The sequence below is a fragment of the Eleutherodactylus coqui genome, chromosome 1 (assembly GCF_035609145.1).
Source record: "Eleutherodactylus coqui strain aEleCoq1 chromosome 1, aEleCoq1.hap1, whole genome shotgun sequence".
In the NCBI taxonomy this organism is placed as follows: Eukaryota; Metazoa; Chordata; class Amphibia; order Anura; family Eleutherodactylidae; genus Eleutherodactylus; species Eleutherodactylus coqui.
Window position 1 is genome coordinate 389,391,092 of NC_089837.1, and position 19,921 is coordinate 389,411,012.

The 19,921-nt window shown below is 42.5% G+C and overlaps 1 protein-coding gene across 3 annotated transcripts in view; it reads right to left on the reverse strand.

The window, feature by feature from the left end:
* ATP11A (ATPase phospholipid transporting 11A) overlaps positions 1–19,921 on the reverse strand; it is a 157,946-nt gene that overhangs the window by 27,122 nt on the left and 110,903 nt on the right. For all 3 annotated transcript variants that reach the window (XM_066579697.1, XM_066579712.1, XM_066579706.1), the window contains exons 14-20: positions 13,477–13,640; positions 11,154–11,225; positions 9,266–9,339; positions 7,787–7,890; positions 5,991–6,172; positions 3,504–3,755; positions 1,281–1,455 (exon numbers count right to left, since the gene is read on the reverse strand). In XM_066579697.1, coding sequence (XP_066435794.1) covers positions 1,281–1,455; positions 3,504–3,755; positions 5,991–6,172; positions 7,787–7,890; positions 9,266–9,339; positions 11,154–11,225; positions 13,477–13,640 — 1,023 coding nt within the window. The remainder of the gene's footprint in view (positions 1–1,280; positions 1,456–3,503; positions 3,756–5,990; positions 6,173–7,786; positions 7,891–9,265; positions 9,340–11,153; positions 11,226–13,476; positions 13,641–19,921) is intronic.

Here is a 19,921-nt window from a genome sequence, read left to right on the forward strand (position 1 = left end):
TGGGTAATATTGACCATAGTGGGCTGTACTGCTCATATAAACAAGATGATATCTACATATCATGCACATTGCTTTACCTGTGAGACCTATATGAGAGCAGCGAACCACATTATAAGGGCTGGACATCATTCTAGTTAAGTCACCAGAGTTGAACTGTAACAAATTCAAAGTTGATTCCTACCTGATAGATCAACTATTTGTTACTGGGCGATTCAAGAAGAATGGGGCCGTTCAACAGCCACAATGACATTAGAAGAGAGAATTCTTCAAGTTTTTAATGCACTTTACAGATGTTCGATGCCGCTAAACCTAGACAACCTAAATAAAAGATCTCCACTGCAGTGCAATTGATAAGAGAGGATATGCTGGGACACATCTGGGCAGAACTGGACTACTGACATGACATCTGTTGGGTCACCATCAACACCCACATCGAACATCTGTAAGTTGCCTTAAAAACTTGAAGAGTTCTTCTATCTTTTTATGTCATTCTGTCTGTTGCATGTCCATTCATGTATGAATAAATCAGCTTTACTATTGCACCATTTTCTTGCCACACTCTTTATATTTCCCACAACTTAATACAGATTCTGCTATCATTAAAGGGTTGTCCCACTTCCAGCGGTTTAGCTGCAGAAAGCAGACAGCCCTGTACATGGCACAGTAGCCCAAATTGGTACTACAGGCTGATTCCTATTGAAGTGAATAGGGGTTAGCCTGCAGTACCAACCTGGGCCACTGTTCAATGTACGAAGCTGTTCACGTCTTGCAGCAAACCTGCTAGAATTTGGAACAGCCCCTTTAAGTGCTTGTGGAAAAATAGGATAAAATAGAACAAATCACAGTAATAGCTGGTAATGCCAAACATTCTACAGAATGTCAATGTTAGTTTTCATCTTATCACTTTGCATGCACATCACACCTCATATCAGTGCTGCATCACCAAGCCATGTATATGGATGAGGAATAATTGGTTTCAATATTTCAACACTATAGCTGCATATATTAATATATGAGCACGAAAAGCAGAAGCTCATGAACACTTTACGTAGTATTAGCTGTGCTTGGGTAAGACTGCAGCTTTTATGGGATAATTACGGTATACAAAAGGTTCATTCATGAAAATGAGAATGTAAATCTGAATGAGCTGAAATGCTGAATTTGAATGGTGAAATGGTTTGTGCTTATGGGTAATACGGTGTCCGGGCAATGCTCTACATAGTATCACACAGGCTTCATGAATATCTAAAAACACACATAGCCTTGAGATCGATAAGTACCTGTGCCTTCTGCAAAGGGGCCATTCGGCAGCACAACACTGCGCTACAGTTCCTGCAGATCTCCAGGAAAACCTCTCGATAATTTGTAGAGCTCCCATCTTCTCTGGGCTTCATTATTAATGAAAGTGCGGCTCCATCAATAATTAATCCGTAATCTTGGAAATCTGTTGAAAACCTACACCATTTAGAAGAAAAACAAACGGTATAAATTGGATCCAGCAGTCATCTATTACAGTCATTTGTCTAATGAAAATTAGACCTGAGCAGCCGGCGACAAAGAAGAGGCTATTCTTAGGCAATTCCACAAAAGCACTGCAGTGCAAGCGGATGAGCATATATCTGGGCACACACTGCTGCGTCTATAGTAGCAACTAGTGATAGAATAGGTGGCTAGAAGAAAGTGCTTGCAATAGTGCTTGCTATAAAAAAAAAGTGGTGTTCATGATCCCATTGACTTATAATGAAGTTATCAGGTTTCCATCTGTTTTTACTTATTACTAGACAGTGCAACATGCTACGCGATGCAGCCCATCAGAGAGCGACAAAGACCTAATAGAAATGAACTAACAGAAATGATTTATGGGATGTGAAAACTGCAATACACACAGTACCGTAAAATTAGGATGAGCACATTCTCATGAGAAATGAGCACACAATTACAATTCGTATCACAATATATTGCAGATTAGTTCAAATTACCCGTCAATCAGCTAAACACTAGAGGAAGAGCTCTTAACCCCTTTAGTGGCACGCCTGGAAAATCTCCGGGGCTTGCTGCACTAACTATGCAGTTAAACCCCAGAAGATTTCTGTGGACAGCTCTAGTGCTGAAATGTGTAGAGCACTGAGCTGTCATCTGAAATCTTCCAGTGTTGTTACTGCATACTTAGTGCAGCAAGCCCCAGAGATTTCCCTGCCATAATACCAACTGTCAAAGCAGTACAGTACTTTCAAATACTTGCGAGATTAAATTGCATTGTTGACTCATTTAGAAAACCTGCCCTGTGAGGCATGACATGGTAATAATAAACCTGCCACTGAAGGGGTTAAAGGTGTGATAATGGGAATCTCTCTACATTTATGACTTGTCTCGGCTGTTTTGGTACTAAAAGGACCAGACACTTTTTAGGGATTTTACCCATGTAGTGGTTTAACTGCCCTATTTTTTTTTCTTTCAGTTACCAAAATAATTTTTGCTGCGTTTTGTTTTTTTTTGACATATGGGGCTATTTTTAATATCTTTTTTCACTAACTTTTTTTTCAGTTTTTTTAGTTTAATTGGGAGCAAAAGGCTAAAAAAAATATATATTTTCAACAGTTATACCTATTGTTATTTAAATTTGTATATTTACACTAAAATAAAGTATGGGAATGGGTTGCTCATTTTGTTTCGGCCATTTTGATATAGGATATATATAGCTTTGGATTACAGGGTCCATACCTTGACAGGTTTGGTTGGCGTCGGGTCATTTTCTTTTTTTTATGTATATATTTTATTCTGCAATTTTTTAAACCTATTTTTGTAACTATTTATTCAACATCTATGTCCCCCATGATGTAAGACCTCTGAGGGTCATTCGCATTGTCTTTTTTTTTTTTAATTTCACATTTTTTCACTGTAGCTGGGGCATCCATAAGAGCCCCAGTTACAGGAGAAGACAATCACTAATAGAGCTGATCAGGGTCTGTAGGACTCTGCAGCTCTGCTGTAACAGGGGGCTCCCGATGGTCACATGATAAATCACTTCTCCTCCGGATTCTGAACTGTGACTAACAGCTCAGAACCCAACCGGCTCCTGCTTCATTGCACCGTATATTTGTGATCGGGCGGGATTAAAGCCCACTTTCACTTTTTAATACATAGTGCTCATTGAGCGCTATGCACCCGGGGAAAGGAGAAGGCAGAAGCAGTTAATAACTGCTTCTCACTTCTCCTCCGGGTTCTTAGCTGGTACTAATAGTTGACAATCCGACTTGCTTCTGCTTGATTGCAGGTGCAGAGGCTTTAATCCTGCACCGTATTTTTGCCATCGGTGGGGATTAAAGCCCAGAGCTACCCAATCCATGTTACAGTTAGAGTGCAAGATGCAATGCGGTCAGAGATCAATGTGATTGATAACAAGGTCTGCAATAGAAATGTCTACAAATAATAAGACAAGCTACTCTTCTTCTCAGCTCTAAACATTGTGGTGTTGCTTCACTTGTACTTTCCGTCTCACGCACCCTGAGAAGTTGTCTCTGGTTAAGCTCTCGCTGTGCCTCAGGACAGTCTTGCTTAACTCAAAGAGCACATCATGTAAACTTTGCTCCTCGATCTTCTTAGTAGTGAGTTCCAGCAGGTGAGTGTTCCGTCTGAACAGTTTGCAGGCATAACAGGTGGCAGCGGCCGTCTCCATTTTGTCTCCTGTCAGTACCCATACTTTGATGCCAGCTTTCTGTAAAGCTTCAATTGTATCCGCTGCTCTTTCCTGGAGCCTGTAGACGATGATAATAAAAAAGGGGGATAGAATTAAATCAGAGTACACTGAATGCCGAGTATGTGCTAGAATTATTACTGCAATAGTCCATTTTTTAATATACTCTAAGAATTATATTTTCCTGTTAGGGGTGCAGCTATAGGGGAGGTAGAGGTAGCAGCTGCACCCAGGCCCCAAGGATCTTCTGCGGCCCCAGTTTTATACATGGCACATACTAGGTGGTGCTCTGTTACAGATTTGACATCATGGCCCTGGAGCTTCAGATTATTCCTATGCTTCCTAGAATTACTTACTGGTTCATACTCAACAACTTCATTTATAAAAAGTTTGGACACACAGTGCTCTCAGTTGCTTCCTTTCTCACACATAGTTGTTGATCAAAAGTTGTCAAAATTAATCTAAGTAATTCTGGCATCCATCATTAAAATTGACTGCTTTCATAGCAATGAAAGAGCCCTCTAATAAAAAAAAATCCCCAGAAAATGTGTCATTTATTTGTCCTTTTGTGTCAATCTATTAATAAATCTATTCAACAATTTCTAGTTTTCGGTTTCTTATCTTGGAGGCTGATGGCTGCTAACACACCTCCCATAGGGGACACCAGCACCTGCTCCATATCACGGCATGCCAATACTGAGATATTTAGGAGTTCGGACAGCTGGGTGTTAAAACCCCTAAGTAAGCGGTTATGGTGGGCATACGTGTGTGCACGCAGATGTCCCAGAAACAGATGTAGCTAAAAATAGTTGAAATGCAGTAAAAAGAAGCAGATGTGTACCTACAACTTACAAAGGCCCATAGCAAAGTCAGGATTGGCCCCGACAGTGAAATGAACTGCAGTAATAAGTACTGCAGCATAGTTATGTCTAATTGAGCAACAGTCAAAAGATGGACAATACGAGTTATTTTAGAATCTCTGTACAAATAAAAACCTACAGAGTTTAAGCCATTCCTACATTTTACAGCCAAAAGAGTGTCCTTTTGGTAGATCTTTGGATGCGCAGCCCCAAATGCATTGAAAAGAGCAGCTGACTTTGCTCTTCAATGCAACAGTATACATAAGTAAAACATGTCCTGCGTGGAACACTATGTGCTCCAACAGAAAGCAGTTATCATTATAGTTATGGGCATGGGAATGGGATCATTTACAGTATGCAAGGAATTGTTTTCCAACATAAAGGTAAGGCCATATTTACATGGGCAGGTTTCACGTAGGTGTTCCATCCGATAGCGATAAGGACGGCCTTGTGCATAAAAATAACACCTTCATTTTAATGTGATTACTTACATAAGTGATTTTTCCCTTGGACTGATGGTCCAAGATAAAAAGAATCGCAGCATGTCCTATTTTGTGGCGATTCTGTTCAAGAATCATCCATTAGCTTTTATGGGGAGGGGGGGGGGATGCATTGCACTCACATGTAAATGCCAGTTTCATGCAAAAGCAATGTGATTTTTCTGTTTTTACTATTAAAACTACATGCTATTTTCATGTGTGTGAAAATTGCAAGTGCAGCGATGAAATGCAGTTTTTTTGCAAAATGCATCAGAATCACAGGAAGAATCGCTGGCTTGCAACTGAGTTTTCTGAAACCAATATCACATTCACCTGTTTAAATACAACATAAGGGCGCATTCAGACGATTGTATATCAGCTGGGTTTTCACGCCCAGCCGATATACGGCGTCCCTCTCTGCAGGGGGAGGAAGCTGAAAGAGTCGGGAGCAGTGCACTGAGCTCCTGCCTCCTTTCCACCCCCTCTCCGCTCCTCGCCACTATTTGCAATGGGAAGGGGCAGGACAGAAGGCGGGGCTATGCTCTGGAACTTAGCTCTGCCCCCGTCCCGCCTCCTCCCATTGCAAATAGTGGTGAGGGGCGGAGAGGAGGTGGGAGCTCAGTGCACTGCTCCCGGCTCTTCCAGTTTCCTCCCCCTGCAGAGAGAAACGCCGTATATCGGCTGGGTGTGAAAACTCAGCCGATATACGGCCGTCTGAATGCGCCCTAAAGGTGCCTATACACATTAGATGTAAATTGTCTGAACATCCAGATTTTGTCACCCAACTCTCCACCATTGGTAGATTTTTTTGGAAAGGTGGTTCAGGAATGTTGGAATAAATGATGGCTAAATGAACATCCAGTTACCATCTATATAAGTGTATGACCACCTTAACCACAGAATATCACGGATTACAATCTGATATTTGCCCCAAACATTAATAATGTGTCAGTGAACCTGTCTTCTACTGCCGTGGCACCCAGTAGGATGAGGTTCTGCTCTATTTGTTCATAGGCCTCCGCCAGCTTCTTCTCTCTGTCTTGCAGGGCTAGCTGTGCACTCTTGAGCAACTTTTCAGCAACTTCATACTCTTCTTGTGAAAACCTTTTATATGCAACACACAAAGTCCTCAAGCCTTCCTGTAGAGATGAAAAGAACAAGAAGAACATGGGTCTATTGTTAGGAGCCCTGTACACAGGTTTGTTTGGTAAACATATAAGAACAATAGAATAACACTGTATGCATGACTTCCTGCTACAGTCTACCCCCCAGCTACACGCAAAGGTTAAAGCAAACCTATAAATCAACACTGAACGGGCTTCCTTCTTTTCATTACTAAACACCATGGCCTCAGGAATCAAAAATGTCTCGGAGAAAAAAAAAAAAAGACACCGTTGCCGATAGCAAGCAGTCAACATTAATGTTGCAATGCGTATTGGAAAATGAAGCATGGACTTGAAGAAATTGCCAAGTACAACTTTTTTGCTATAACGCTCCTGTCAAACACATCCATAGGGTTCTGTTTACCTGATGAATACCAAACAGTGGTATGTGCCGGCATACCTGCTGTGCAAACAAGTGTAGTCGACTATGCTTTTCAACAAGGAGCTATCCTGCAAAGAGGAGATATGGGCAACATATGCAATGGTATGGCATACACTTGCCTACTTTGGGAATATATTTTTGAAAAACACAGCTTTAGCCACTTTTTTATATCTTTTTGAGTCCTTAGGCCTATAACTGTTACACATACTAGCTAACTGCATGAGCAGAATAAATATTGAGATCATAAAATATTAGTAATCTAATAATTGCATCACTTTACAAGCAGCATGAGTAATATGGGTATTACTAATGGTCTCCAAGCTTTCCCTTGCCAACAGCCATATGTTGTGACTATGCAGAACTATAATAGGATGATGTTACATGCAGCGGCTATGAAACCACTGGCCACTTCCCAACAGGAATTGCTTTACAATCTATTTGTGTACTGTTGTGCTCAGATTATTTTCTCAGTCTTTATCTGTATCACTTTCCTAGCCTCTAGAGTTTCATTAATGTGTTTTCCCGTATCAAACACAAAGCCCTATTTCAAAAAGAGATGTAAAATATAATATATGGATAGCAGCAAACTTTACCAACAAATTTTTATGTACACGGCATAGAGACATTTACAGAAATCTTCAAGCACCCAAATATATGTATAGAAGGTTTCTGAGACCCTCGATTGGGTCCCGATTTGGGGTAATAATTGCATCAGGCAATGGGCCAGATTGGAGTGGCTGGTGTTCTATCTATCTGGAAAATTAGATTTCCCCATATTGTACTTCATGGGGAGCGTCTTGGCTGCCAGGTCGAACAATTAAGCAGAGGAGTTAGATATAAAGAACGTCTCTCTCTGGAAGTGCCAGCATGTCTGCGCATTATATGGGTAGTCCATTGGTCATTCCTGCAGGGAATCAACAGTTGCTGCAACATTATAGCGGGTCACATGATGATCAGTTTATTTTCAGAGGGAACCTTCTAACAAAAGGAGATTGTTCAAAGCGGATGACAGTTTGAATAGTCTTTATGCAGGGCCCTTCCTTCTCCTTTCTGCTGTGTACCATCATATCAATCCCTCCTGTCCGCTTTATTAAATGAAAAATTTATTAAAACATGAATTATATATAACACTGTGTAAAGGTATTTTATGCTTTTCAATGGATTTATGAACATGTAATAAGAGAATGCCAGCATTAAACATATATTACCACAGCATTGCGTTCAACTCTGGCTCGAATTTGATCCACTTTGCCTTCTCTGACTCTGGGAAATATAGAAGAATCTGCTCCTTTGCAAAATAACAGTATGTCACCTGGAAACAGAGACAGAAAGTGAGTAATCTTTATTTAGCTGAAAGCCCAATGAATGAGTAAAGTATGAGTATTTACACGCATAGAAAATCTGTCAAATGATTGAAAGATTGAAAGTTTTAGCAATCTTTTTGCATAAAGTGTTAATGGCCAGTAATGCCCATTAACACTTTATCATCTATTTGCATGTAAAAGAGCCTCGGGGAGCTGTTTGCAGAGGCCAGCATAACTAATCCCACGCCTAGCTGTGCACACAGCTGCATTGTTCTTCACACGGCTCCCAGCAGAATACAATGTAATCTCCCGACACCTGCGGTGAATACAGCACGCGGTCCTGTTGAGAGATATTTTATCTCTCTGCAGCTGAACAATGGATTTTAAGTTCACCTTAAAATCATCGTTCAGATGAAAAGTGCCCGATGGCAGCATTTACACATAACGATTATTGATTATTTTAGGTCATATGAACAAATTTTGAGCAATAATCATTACGTGTAAATGGGCCTTAACACTTAGCGAATTGAAAACAATGTACATAAAAAAAACAGTGTTCTATTTTCACACCTCACTGACTAAAGGCCCTTTTACACGGCACAATTTTTGCAGACTTAAAAATCATCATTGGTCTGCCGCGGCATCGTTCTGTCTAAACAGGCAGTTGTTCATAGATGAACATCTGCCTGTTTACTATGAATGGAGGAGGGCAGCCAGAATGGTCCCCAGCCCGCAGCGCCTCCACTCACTGAGCAATCATCGCCAGGACGGCTGTTGGGTGCTATAGCACCCAACTGCTGTCCCATGTAAAAAGGCCTAAACCCTGAATGTCAGTGTATGATCATTGACTGTAAAGTCACAACTCAAAGCTTTTCATTGAATGTAATAACACGCTTTATAGATGGAACAATATGATATTGGCAAACTGCTATAAGATACACAAGAAAACAACAAAGCATCAGGGAAAATGATCAACGGAAGCCAAAGGTATAAAAGCAGGACATCCACATCTCTTACTAATCTGTACTCCAGACAAGAGGAGTAGACGTTTCGCACTAGTAATTACAGTTACATGTCTCTTTAATGAGATGGAGTTAACCACAACCACCATTTTACACAGATAAGCAAACATAATGGATACGTTGGCCCGTATGTTTCCATTAGTCTTAAAAAGTTACAGTAGGAAGAAAAGACTAATACATAATATGGGTCTTAATTCTACAATTAGGTAATTACAGTAGACAGACGATTCAGCCCAAGGGGATAGCAGTATTCAATGTTGTAAGCCTCGGCATATATTGTTACACACAGACCAATAGAATTATGCATGTTAATACTACAGTGAGTGAGAACCTCCTATAGCAATGACGATGATAACGCTACCTGAAGCTGATTTCACTATGACACTCATACGTCTCCTTACAGAATCAAATGTCAAAACTTCTAGTAATTCAAACCTATGAACCCAAAGGGAAAGAAGGTAACAATGTTATTCAATTACGGGATTAATAAAAAAAAAACAAAAACATAAATTGAAACTATATATAAACATTTATTGTGTGGAAAACCATTTATGGCAGAAAAATAATTGTTGGTTATTATCATGTGATATGGAAGCAAGAACCATTTAGTTGATTGACCAGGTGAAATTTTCTACACCTGTTTTAGCGATACATTTTTACTATTCTCCTGGTGTAAATGCAGTGAGTGATGATTGACTTAGCGCCTAGACAACAAATTCAGAACACTTATTTGGTTGCTTCCAGTAATTGTATCATTGTCTGCTGAAATGAATATCTGCTTGTGTAAATGGGCCTATCATGAGCCTCCTCTACATACGGTCCACTGCTCGGGATTCCCTGCCCATCAGCTGATTCTCAATACTGCTGTCACTATAGACAGTGCAGGAAGCAGCTTGCGCTGACTGTATTGCAGTGGACAAGTTTGGTACTGCATACACAGCTCCCACTGAATTCAATGGGACCTGCACCTGCAATACCAACTCAGGCCACTATGCAACAGTCAGCACAATTTGTTTCCCGCGCCGTCCATAATGACAGCAGTACCATGAATCAGCTGATCGGCAGGGGATCCTGAGCGACGGACCGCTACCAATCATCTACTGATGGCCTATCATGAGTACAGGTCATCAATAGCAAAAATCTAAAAAGTCCCAGAAATCCAGTAAAGTAGACAGAGCGATATAATCATTCAAAAAATTGTTCAAACGATTCTCATTCAGCGTCTTACATAGGGGATGTGAACACTAGACAGCCAGAGAATCGTTCACTTTTTGTTCAAACAGACTGCACAAGCGCAAACGAACTGGTGATCACGTCACCAGCTCGTTCGCACGTGCAAACGAAAATCGTGCAGTGTTAACCCTTTCCAATCCACTGTCTGACCTCTGAAGACATTATGATTTAAGGCTGTACAGCTCCGATGTTGGAAGACGTCCGTCGGGGTTCTCCTACTGTATATTGCCAGCCTCTCTGCTGTCAGAGCCTATCCAATGTGGCTTTAGCCAGCAGACAGCGCCGTTGTATAATAGCAGAAAAAGAGTAAGCCCTCTAGGAAAACCAGGATACAAATTGGATTGCAAAGGGTTAAACGCCCCTAAAACGCTACAGTGTGTTTATGGAGCCTTTCTGTAGATAGACTTCGCTCCAATGACATTACAATGAAAATGGTGGTGGGGAGATAAGCAGCCACATCTATACTAACCACTAAGCGGTAACTAACACTGTCCCTTTAATTCTTCAGACTTGATGACTGTGTGGTCAATATACCTTGAAAAGGTCACAGAAAAAAACACTATATATCCATGCTGAATATACACTTAAGTCTCCATTTCAGACCATTCTTCAGTTTAATATAAACCTATAACTTCTCAGTGCCTTTATTATAAAGGATATATGCGTTTCCCTCTGCAACAAAAGTCTGGCTAGCACAGGTCAATGAGCATCCGGCATGAGAATGTATTAATGTCTCTATAGTAAATGCCTCAACAGCTTAACCTAGATTCATGGTTTCTATTTCTGAATGAGTCTCTGACACTTGCTGTATTATTCATGGATCCTGCTGAACATAAGCTGTACCGTCCACTTGGATCAGTGCTAAAGAGCTACGGAACTGTAAAATTAGATGTCCAGCTTGGGCCATGTTATATAGATCGTCATTAGTATTTTATTCCCTAAATGACTGCAGGTAATAATTCACTCGCCATTTCTCATCATGGTGACCGGTGAATTTGCTGACTCAAGTACCATACCTTTCAATGTCATTTTCTCTATTACAGATTTCCATGTAATTGTCCTTTAGTCTCAGAAATGTATAGCCAAGTCTGAAAGGAGAAAGATAGGTCACATACTTCCATGCCCACTAACTTTAGATCTTTAGGATTTAATTCCCATAAGAGTGGTTGAAAATAACAAAATGTGCAAAACATCCTTATGTTATAAAGAAATCATCCCTAACCTCAGGAGAATGCCATTCCATGGGTGTGAAATACTTCCATAGGCTTCTAGGTAGTTAGATCACATGAGGGTAAGTAAATATACTCTTCCCCCACATATAGTACGTGTTTTCTCCTTGCAAAAACAGCAGCACACTTGTCCGTGGGTTGTGCCTAGTACTGCAGTTCAGCTCCATTGGAGTGAATTGGGTTGAGCTGCAGTACCACACACAACCTGTAGGAGTGGTGCTGTTTCTGGAAGAAAGCATGTATGTTTTTCTAATACTAGGCAATCATTTAACATAAGCATATAATGTTAGACAAATGTCGTATAGCCATGCACTATTTCTGGAGAAACACTTTAAACAGTGACTAACCGCACCATGATAGTATTTGTGTTGCACATCACCAGCTATATTTGCACCACAATGAATTTTCACTTGAAATGCAATGGTTATATAGTATGGATACTTTAATCATTATATAATATGCACCATTGGAAACAAATGATGGACTGATTTTTATTTGAGAGTAATTCTATTTTAAAGCGACCCTCCAGGATCCTTCCTATTAAAGTGATTCTGGACAAGATTCTGTCCCAGGACAGGAGGGGCAGGTGGCTATATTACCTACAGTTGTTCTCTGCTGTCCCTCCAATCCTCTGGTTTCAGGTCCTGTTATCGAACATCCAAGATGACTGCAGCAGTTTTCTATGTAATGCACACTGTGCATTTGGCTCTGATTGGCCAGTGTTAATCACAAGAGCAACTCTGGTCAATCAGACAACAGATAGTGTGTAGAGATGAGCGAGCACGCTCGGATAAAGCAGTTACTCGAGCGAGCATCACTCTTCTCGAGTAACTGCTTACTGGTCTGGGCAGGCTCGGAAGGGCGGTAGGGGTGAGTGGGGAACAGTGGGAGGTAGCGGGGGGTGGGGTGGGAGAGTGAGAGAGATCTCTCTCCCCCCACTAACCAACCCCCCCCCCCCCCGAGCCTGTTTGGACCAGTAAGCAGTTACTCGAGAAGAGCGATGCTCCCTCGAGTAACTGCTTTATCTGAGCATGCTCGCTCATCTCTAGTAGTGTGCATTAGTTATTTAACACTACCAAAGCACTGTGGGGGATCAGGTAATCTGAAGATTGCATTGGCCATCTTGAAAGACCGAAAACTGGCAGTTCGAAGGGATGGTGCAGAGGAACAAGTGCATGTAACCCCCTACCATTTTGGTCCGGGGACAGAATTTGTCCTGAAACCAGAGGGTCGCTTAAAGGCTCATTTGCCTCAGGATATTTCTGGCAATTACATGCAAATCACACTGTGGTGGACTAGTATTTATATGCAGAAACCAATCTGAGACCACAGAGCTGCAGGAGCGGGAGAGCAGCAGTCTGTACCAATGATGAGACAGGGGGTGTGTCTCAGACTATCCCAGATACCCTATAGTCCCTGGATATAAACTGTAGTCACAGATCACTGCTCTGCCTCAACAAAACCTAGGCTCCTTTTACATGGAGCGATAAATGACACTCGTTCACTTGTGCAAACTATTTATACAGGAAAATAAATGGCTGAGAATTACTTCGCTGATCTTTTAGTTGTTTACATTCACTGTAACTGTGAACGTGACCAACTGAATGATCGCAGGTTACATATAACAAGCGAATGAGAATGTTTATGCCTGCATAAAATGAAAGACGAAGGATAAGCGAACAAATTGTCATTAGTTGTTTAATCGTTGGCCATGTTTACAGTGAACGGAATCGTCCAAATTTGCATGATCTAATGATTTTTTGAACGATGATCGTTTCGTGTAAAAGGGTAAATCAGAAAAAAGCAACCATTGAAAAAAATAAGTAGAAAATAAGTAATGCCTCACTTTTCAGCTGATGCTTATGTTGACAGATTTTGGTCAGTACAGAATAACCCTTAGATAACAGGATTGGCACAATCGGTGTGTATTTTCTCCCCATTGACAATTGTGTTTTTTCTCTTACCGGATATTTCCAGACTGAAGCATTATTCTAGAATATACTGTCCATTATTTGCCAAATCCAGTGAAGAGCCGATGATCCTCAGTCCTCTAGGAGGACATATATTTAGTAGTATATGAGAGAGCACTTCTTCAGAAATAAGTTCTTACCGTTGTATACCTTCAACAAGGGCTACTTCATCAGGAGAGGAGGAAATGTACACACTGGATTTGCCAGATTGACTAGACTTCCTCTCCCCGTCGGCATGGTCCTCATCTTTGACTTGCACTGTGTGGCATAGGCAGAGCGCACGAAAGAAGAGGTCTTCTCTCTCCTAGGATAAAAAAAAATATGGTGCATGAATTCATGAATGGGTGTGAGTGAGACCTGCCTCTGATTGGCTCAGGCTGAGCCAATCAGGGGCAAGTCTGAGTCACACCCCCTTCACACCCACTGCAGGCCGCCTGCGCTGAACTCTGGCTGCCGGGACAAGGTGAGTATATATATATATTTTTTATTTTAACACATTTCTGGATGAATTGCAGGGAAGGGCTTATTAACCCCTTAACGACCAGCCCATAGTGTTTTTACGTCCTCCCGAAGTGGGCTCTATTCTCTGAGGACGTAAAAACATGCTTCCTGCAGAGAATAGTGCCCCTCGGGCTGTGGACGTGACAGCTCCATGCTGTCGGTGTCCGCAGGTAGCTGACAGCATGGAGCTGTCATCCCGGGCTGTTCGGAGCCCCCCCCGGCATTGCGATCGGCGCTATGCAATGTATAGCGCCGATCGCAAAAAAAGTAAATAAAAGTACATAAAAGTTAAAGATTCAGCTGCTCTGATGGATCGGATCCATCGGAGCAGCTGAAATTACTCACCCAGGTCCTGCACGCTGCTCCCCGCTCTCCTGCCGCTCCGGGGCCCGAAGCCGGTCTTCTGCGCATGCGCGCCAGGCGGCATTACGTCAGCCGCATGCGCAGAAGGCCCGGCGGCGCGGGAGATTTAAAATCTCCTGGCTCCCGGCTCCTGTAGGTAGCCAGGAGGCAGGAGATGTCAGCGGGGACTGCGGTGAGCGGTCCCCGGTACCGCGATCGCCGTTATCCAATGGTTAGCGGCGATCGCGAAAAAGTTAAAAAAAAGTTTTAAAAAAGTCAGTTTCACCTCCCCTCATGGATCCGATCCATGAGGGGAGGTGAAAATACTCACCCCCAGTCCTCAGCGGTGTCCCGATGTCCCGGGACCCGAATCCCCGTCTGCGCATGCGCGCCCGATGATTGACATCGGGCGCGTGCACAGACGGGCTCGAGCCCCGGGGAATTTAAAATCCCTCTGCTTCTGGCTGCCATGTGTAGCTAGGAGCAGAGAGATTATACCGGGGACATGATCACTGTCATCCAATGGATGACAGTGATCATGTAAAGTGAAAAAAAAGTGTAAAAAAGTAAAAAAAAAAAAAAGTAAAAAAAAGTTTTTAAACGTTTAAAAAGCGTATGTTTCATCTCCCCTCATGGATCATATCCGTGAGGGAGGATGAAAGTACGTACCTAAGGCCCCCAGATTTATCCGCGGACCTTACCACAGCTTCTGCACACGCGCCCGTCGCCAAAATGGCGGGCGCATGCGCAAAAGCTGTGGATTGCCAGGATAATTTAAATTCTCCCTGCTCCTGGCTACAAAACGTAGCCAAGAGCATGGAGATTTAATGGGGGTCCGCGGTGAGCGGTTCCTGGTCACGTGTTCGCCATTATCCAATAATGGCGATCACGTAAAAGTAAAAAAAAAAATTTGAAGTTTCATCTCCCCTCACTGATGCGATCGGTGAGAGGAGATGAATCTTTTTACCGGAGGCCTGCGTATTTGAATCCCGACGCGATCTTCCTCCGTGGACCTTCCAGGATTCTGCACATGCGATTGCCGGCAAAAAGCCGGACACATGCGCAGGAGTCAGGGAGCCCAGGAAACTTAAAATCTCCTTGCTCCCAGCGACCAACGGTCACAGAGAGCCTGGAGCAGTGACGGGTGGCCTCGTTGAGCGGTCCCCGGTCACGTGATAAAAAGGTAGCGATCTACCTTAGGCCGGTCTCACATGACCGGATAGGAATGACGGATTCCGCATGCTTCTGATCCGCGGTAATACGCAGATCAATCGCATTGGATTACACAATTCCGCTCACATTAGCGGGTCAGAATTGCGTAATCCACTCGCAGAAAAGAGAACGCAGCAGGTTCTATTTTACTGCGGAATCGGCAACATAGAGCCCATTGTGCTCCATGGTCGCGGATATACCCGCTGCCCATACGCAACTACCTTGTATCCGGGCTGCGGGTACCCGTGTCATCGCTAAGCGACGGTGCGGGAAATACAAACAAAGGTGTACTGTGCATGACCGCCTGTGTGAGTAGGCAGTTATGCGCAGTACATTACGCAGCCGTACGCAGGGTCACAGCCGGGCTCACAGATGGGATCCGCTGTGGGCCTCCGCAAGCGGATTCCGCCTGCACCCGCGTGAACCCGGCGTTATTCAGACAGCTACCTGTGATACGTATTTTACAAGAAGCCCCGGGAACGCTCGCTTTCCTGCAGTTCCAGGAGCACCTTGTTGAGCGCCTTCTGTGTGAGACCGCCGCACCTCATCAAGCTTACGGAGACTCACGGAACGCCACTTTTTACACCCCATACCCGCCACTGAGGTCATGAAATACCCCCAAAAAGCATGAGAGGGGGGGGGGGATACCCGGTTTTATTGCCCCATGGGCCCATTCCAACCAGCCTCCGTAATTACCCCTGTCTTCGGAAATACTACACAGTTCACATTTTTACTTTTATCTAAGATTTGCGAACGCCAAAAAGGGCGTGGAGGGGGAGGGGGGGAATTTTTAGGGAGTCAATCTTTATTCTGTACAAATAAGCAATGGGGCCTGGAATGTATTCAGTTGTGCCCTAAAATCCAACGGATGTTCCGTCCTTTATAGGCCTTGCCATGCGTCCTGTAAGTAGATTAGGGCCACAATGGGTATGTTTCTGAACTCGGGACAAACGGGGGTATCCATTTTGGGGTGAACGTCTTCATTCCTTTGTACACTGTACAAAAAAACTGTTTTTAAATTGAAAAAATTGCCAAAAAAATTGAAAATCGTAACTTTTTCCTTCTGCTTTGCTTAGATTCATTCAAATACTGTGGGGTCAAAATACGCAGTACACCCCTAGATGAATTCGTTAAGGGGTCTAGTTTTCAAAATGGGGTCATTTGAGGGGGTTCTTTATAGTTTTGGCCGCTCAATGGCTCGATAAGTGGGCAATGGGGCCTGAAATTTATTCAGTGGTACCCTGAAATCCAACGGGTATTCCTTTCATTGTAGGCCTAGCCATGGGTCCTGTAAGTCTATTAGGGCCACAATGGGTATGTTTCTGAACACGGGACAAACAGGGGTATCCATTTTGGGGTGAAAGTCTTCATTTATATGTGTGCTGTACAAAAAAAAATGTTTTTAAATTGACACAATAGCCCAAAAAATGAAAATCCTATTTTTTTCCTTTTGCTTTGCTTGAATTTATTCAAAAACTGTGGGGTCAAAATATGCAGTACATCCCTAGATAAATTCGTTAAGGGGTCTAGTTTTCAAAATGGGGTCATTTGTGGGGGTTCTATATGGTTTTGGGCGCTCAAGAACTCTACAAGTGGGCAATGGGGCCTAAAAGGACTTCAAGCAAAATCTATGTTCTGAAAGCCACCGATTACTCCTTTTATTTTGGGCCCCGTTGTGCATGCGGACATAAGATTAGGGCCACAATGGGTATATTTCTGAAAACAGCACAAACAGGGGTATCCATTTTGGGGTGTAAGTCTTCCTTCATATGTGTGCTGTACAAAAAGCGCTGTTTTTAAAATGACAAAATTGCCAAAAAAACAAAAATCCAAATTTTTTCCTTTTGCTTTGCTTGAATTTATTCAAAAACTGTGGGGTCAAAATGCGCAGTACACCCCTAGATAAATTCGTTAAGGAGTCTAGTTTTCAAAATGGGGTCATTTGTGGGGGTTCTCTATGGTTTTGGGCGCTCAAGAACTCTACAAGTGGGCAATGGGGCCTAAAAGGACTTCAAGCAAAATTTGTGTTCCGAAAGCCACCGGTCGCTCCTTTCATTTTGGGCTCCGTTGTGTATCCAGACATAAGATTAGGGCCACAATGGGTATGTCTCTGAACACGGGACAAACAGGGGTATCCATTTTTGGGTGCAAGTCTTCCTTCATATGTGTGCTGTACAAAAAAAGCTGTTTTTAAAATGACAGAATTGCCGAAAAAACGAAAATCACAATTTTTTCCTTTTGCTTGATTTGAATTCATTCAAAAACTGTGGGGTCAAAATATGCAGTACACCCCTAGATAAATTCCTTAAGGGGTCTAGTTTTCAAAATGGGGTCATTTGTGGGGGTTTTCTATGGTTTTGGGCGCTCAAGAACTCTACATGTGTGCTATGGGGCCTAAAAGGACTTCAAGCAAAATTTCTGTTTTGAAAGACACTGACTACTCCTTTCATTTTGGGCCCCGTTGTGGACTCAGATATAACAATAGGGCCACAATGGGTATATTTCTGAACACGGGAGAAATAGGGGTATCCATTTTGGGGTGTAAATCCTGATTTTCATGTAAACTATAGGAAAAAAATATGTCTTTAAAATGACAGATTTGCAAAAATATGAAATTTTACTTTTTCTCCTCTAAATTGAATTAATTCCTGAAAAAAAACTGTGGGGTCAAAATACTCATGACACCCCTCAGTGAATACATTAAGGGGTGTAGTTTTTAAAATGAGGTCATTTGGGGGGGTATCTATTATTCTGACACTCATGAGCCTTTCCAATCTCGGCTTGGTATAGGAAAACAAAGTGTTCCTCAAAATGCTAAAAAGTAATGTTAAATTTGTACGTCTCCTAAATAGTTAAAAAAAAACGAAAGTTTTTCCAATGTGCGCCCAAAATAAAGTAAACGGGTGGAAATATAAATCTTAGCAAAAATTTCTATATTATGTTTGCACATATTTAAGATATTGCAGTTGGAAATGTGAAAAAATGACGATTTTTTCAAAATTTTCCCAATTTTGGCGCTTTTAATAAATAAACACAATTTCTATCGGTCTATTTTTTCCGCCTAAATGAAGCACAACATGTGGCGAAAAAACAATGTCAGAATCGCTTGGATATGCAAAACCTTTCTGGTGTTTTTCCATGTTAAAGTGACACATGTCAGATTTGCAAAATTTGGCCTGGTCATTAAGGCGCAAACAGGCTTGGTCACTAAGGGGTTAAAGCTTATTTAAGCCATTCCCGACAATTCATCCTGCGCTCGCCCGCAGCGCATTGCTTTCAATGGAGGCGGCTGTATTGCCGGCTCCAGTGAATGCAATGCGCTGGACAGCTCCGGCCCGTTTCTAATGAAACGTGGCTAGGAGCAGATTTTCGGGCGATTTTTGGGCATCAGTCACGCGATTTGCGGATGCGCATCCGTCATGCGATCCGCAAATCGCGCGAAAAAACGCCGTGTGACTAAGGCCTTACACATTTTAGGATGATTTTCAGGTAAGTGCTTATATTTTTAATCCCTTACCGAAAATTCATCCCGCGCTTGCCGGCAGCCCATTGCTTTCAATGGAGCCGGCTGTATTGCCGGCTCCATTGAATTCAATGGTTAGTGCTCGTTTAATCGAGACGAGCACCGCGTGGTGCTCATCTCGAGTAACGAGCATCTCGAGCACCCTAATACGCGAACGAGCATCAAGCTCGGACGAGTATGCTCGCTCATCTCTACTTGTGATTGAAGAACAGTTTAGGTCTTTTAATGCTTGAAAACAGGCAGATTACAAGCATATGAACATGCAGATTAACCAATTCCTGACTGCCTACACACTATAAACATGCTGTTGGACTATGACGTTTTACTTTCCTTCATTACCAAGCAGTCCAGAAAGTAGTTAGACACATAAGGGGCTTTTTACACTGAATGATTATTCTTCAGATTCTCACTGGATTACGGGAATCTGGACAAAAAATTGTTCAGTGTAAATACTGCCAGCAACTGAACAAGGAGCGATAATTCATTAGTTTATCCTTCAGTTTCCGCATGCATAAAAAGTAGAGATGAGTGAGCACCCAAATGCTCGGGTCCGCGTTATTCGAGTCGAGCTTTTCGTAAAATTTGAGAGTTCTACTCGAGTAACGAACCCCATTGACTACAATGGAAGACTCGAGCATTTTTGTATGTGGAAGGCAGGGTCCCAAGCTTTTTTTTTTTTCTTGGTTTTTCTTTCTTCCTTTCTCTCCCTCTCCCCCTCCCCCTTCCTGCCACACCAAAAATTTTCAAATGATGCGCGCTGCGTCGTGGCAGGGAGGGGCCAAAACAGGCAAGTCACAGCAGGGAGGAGCCAAAAGCTGGGGCGGGGTCGAACACAATTTGATGCTCGTTCGAGTAACGAGCACCATCGAGTATGCTAATACTCGAACAAGCATCAAGCTCCCAGAGTATGTTCGCTCAACTCTAATAAAAAGCAAACAACGATTGGCCTGTATAAACAGGCAGTCATTCATATTCAAATGGATGCCTGTTCACTGTGAATAGAGGTG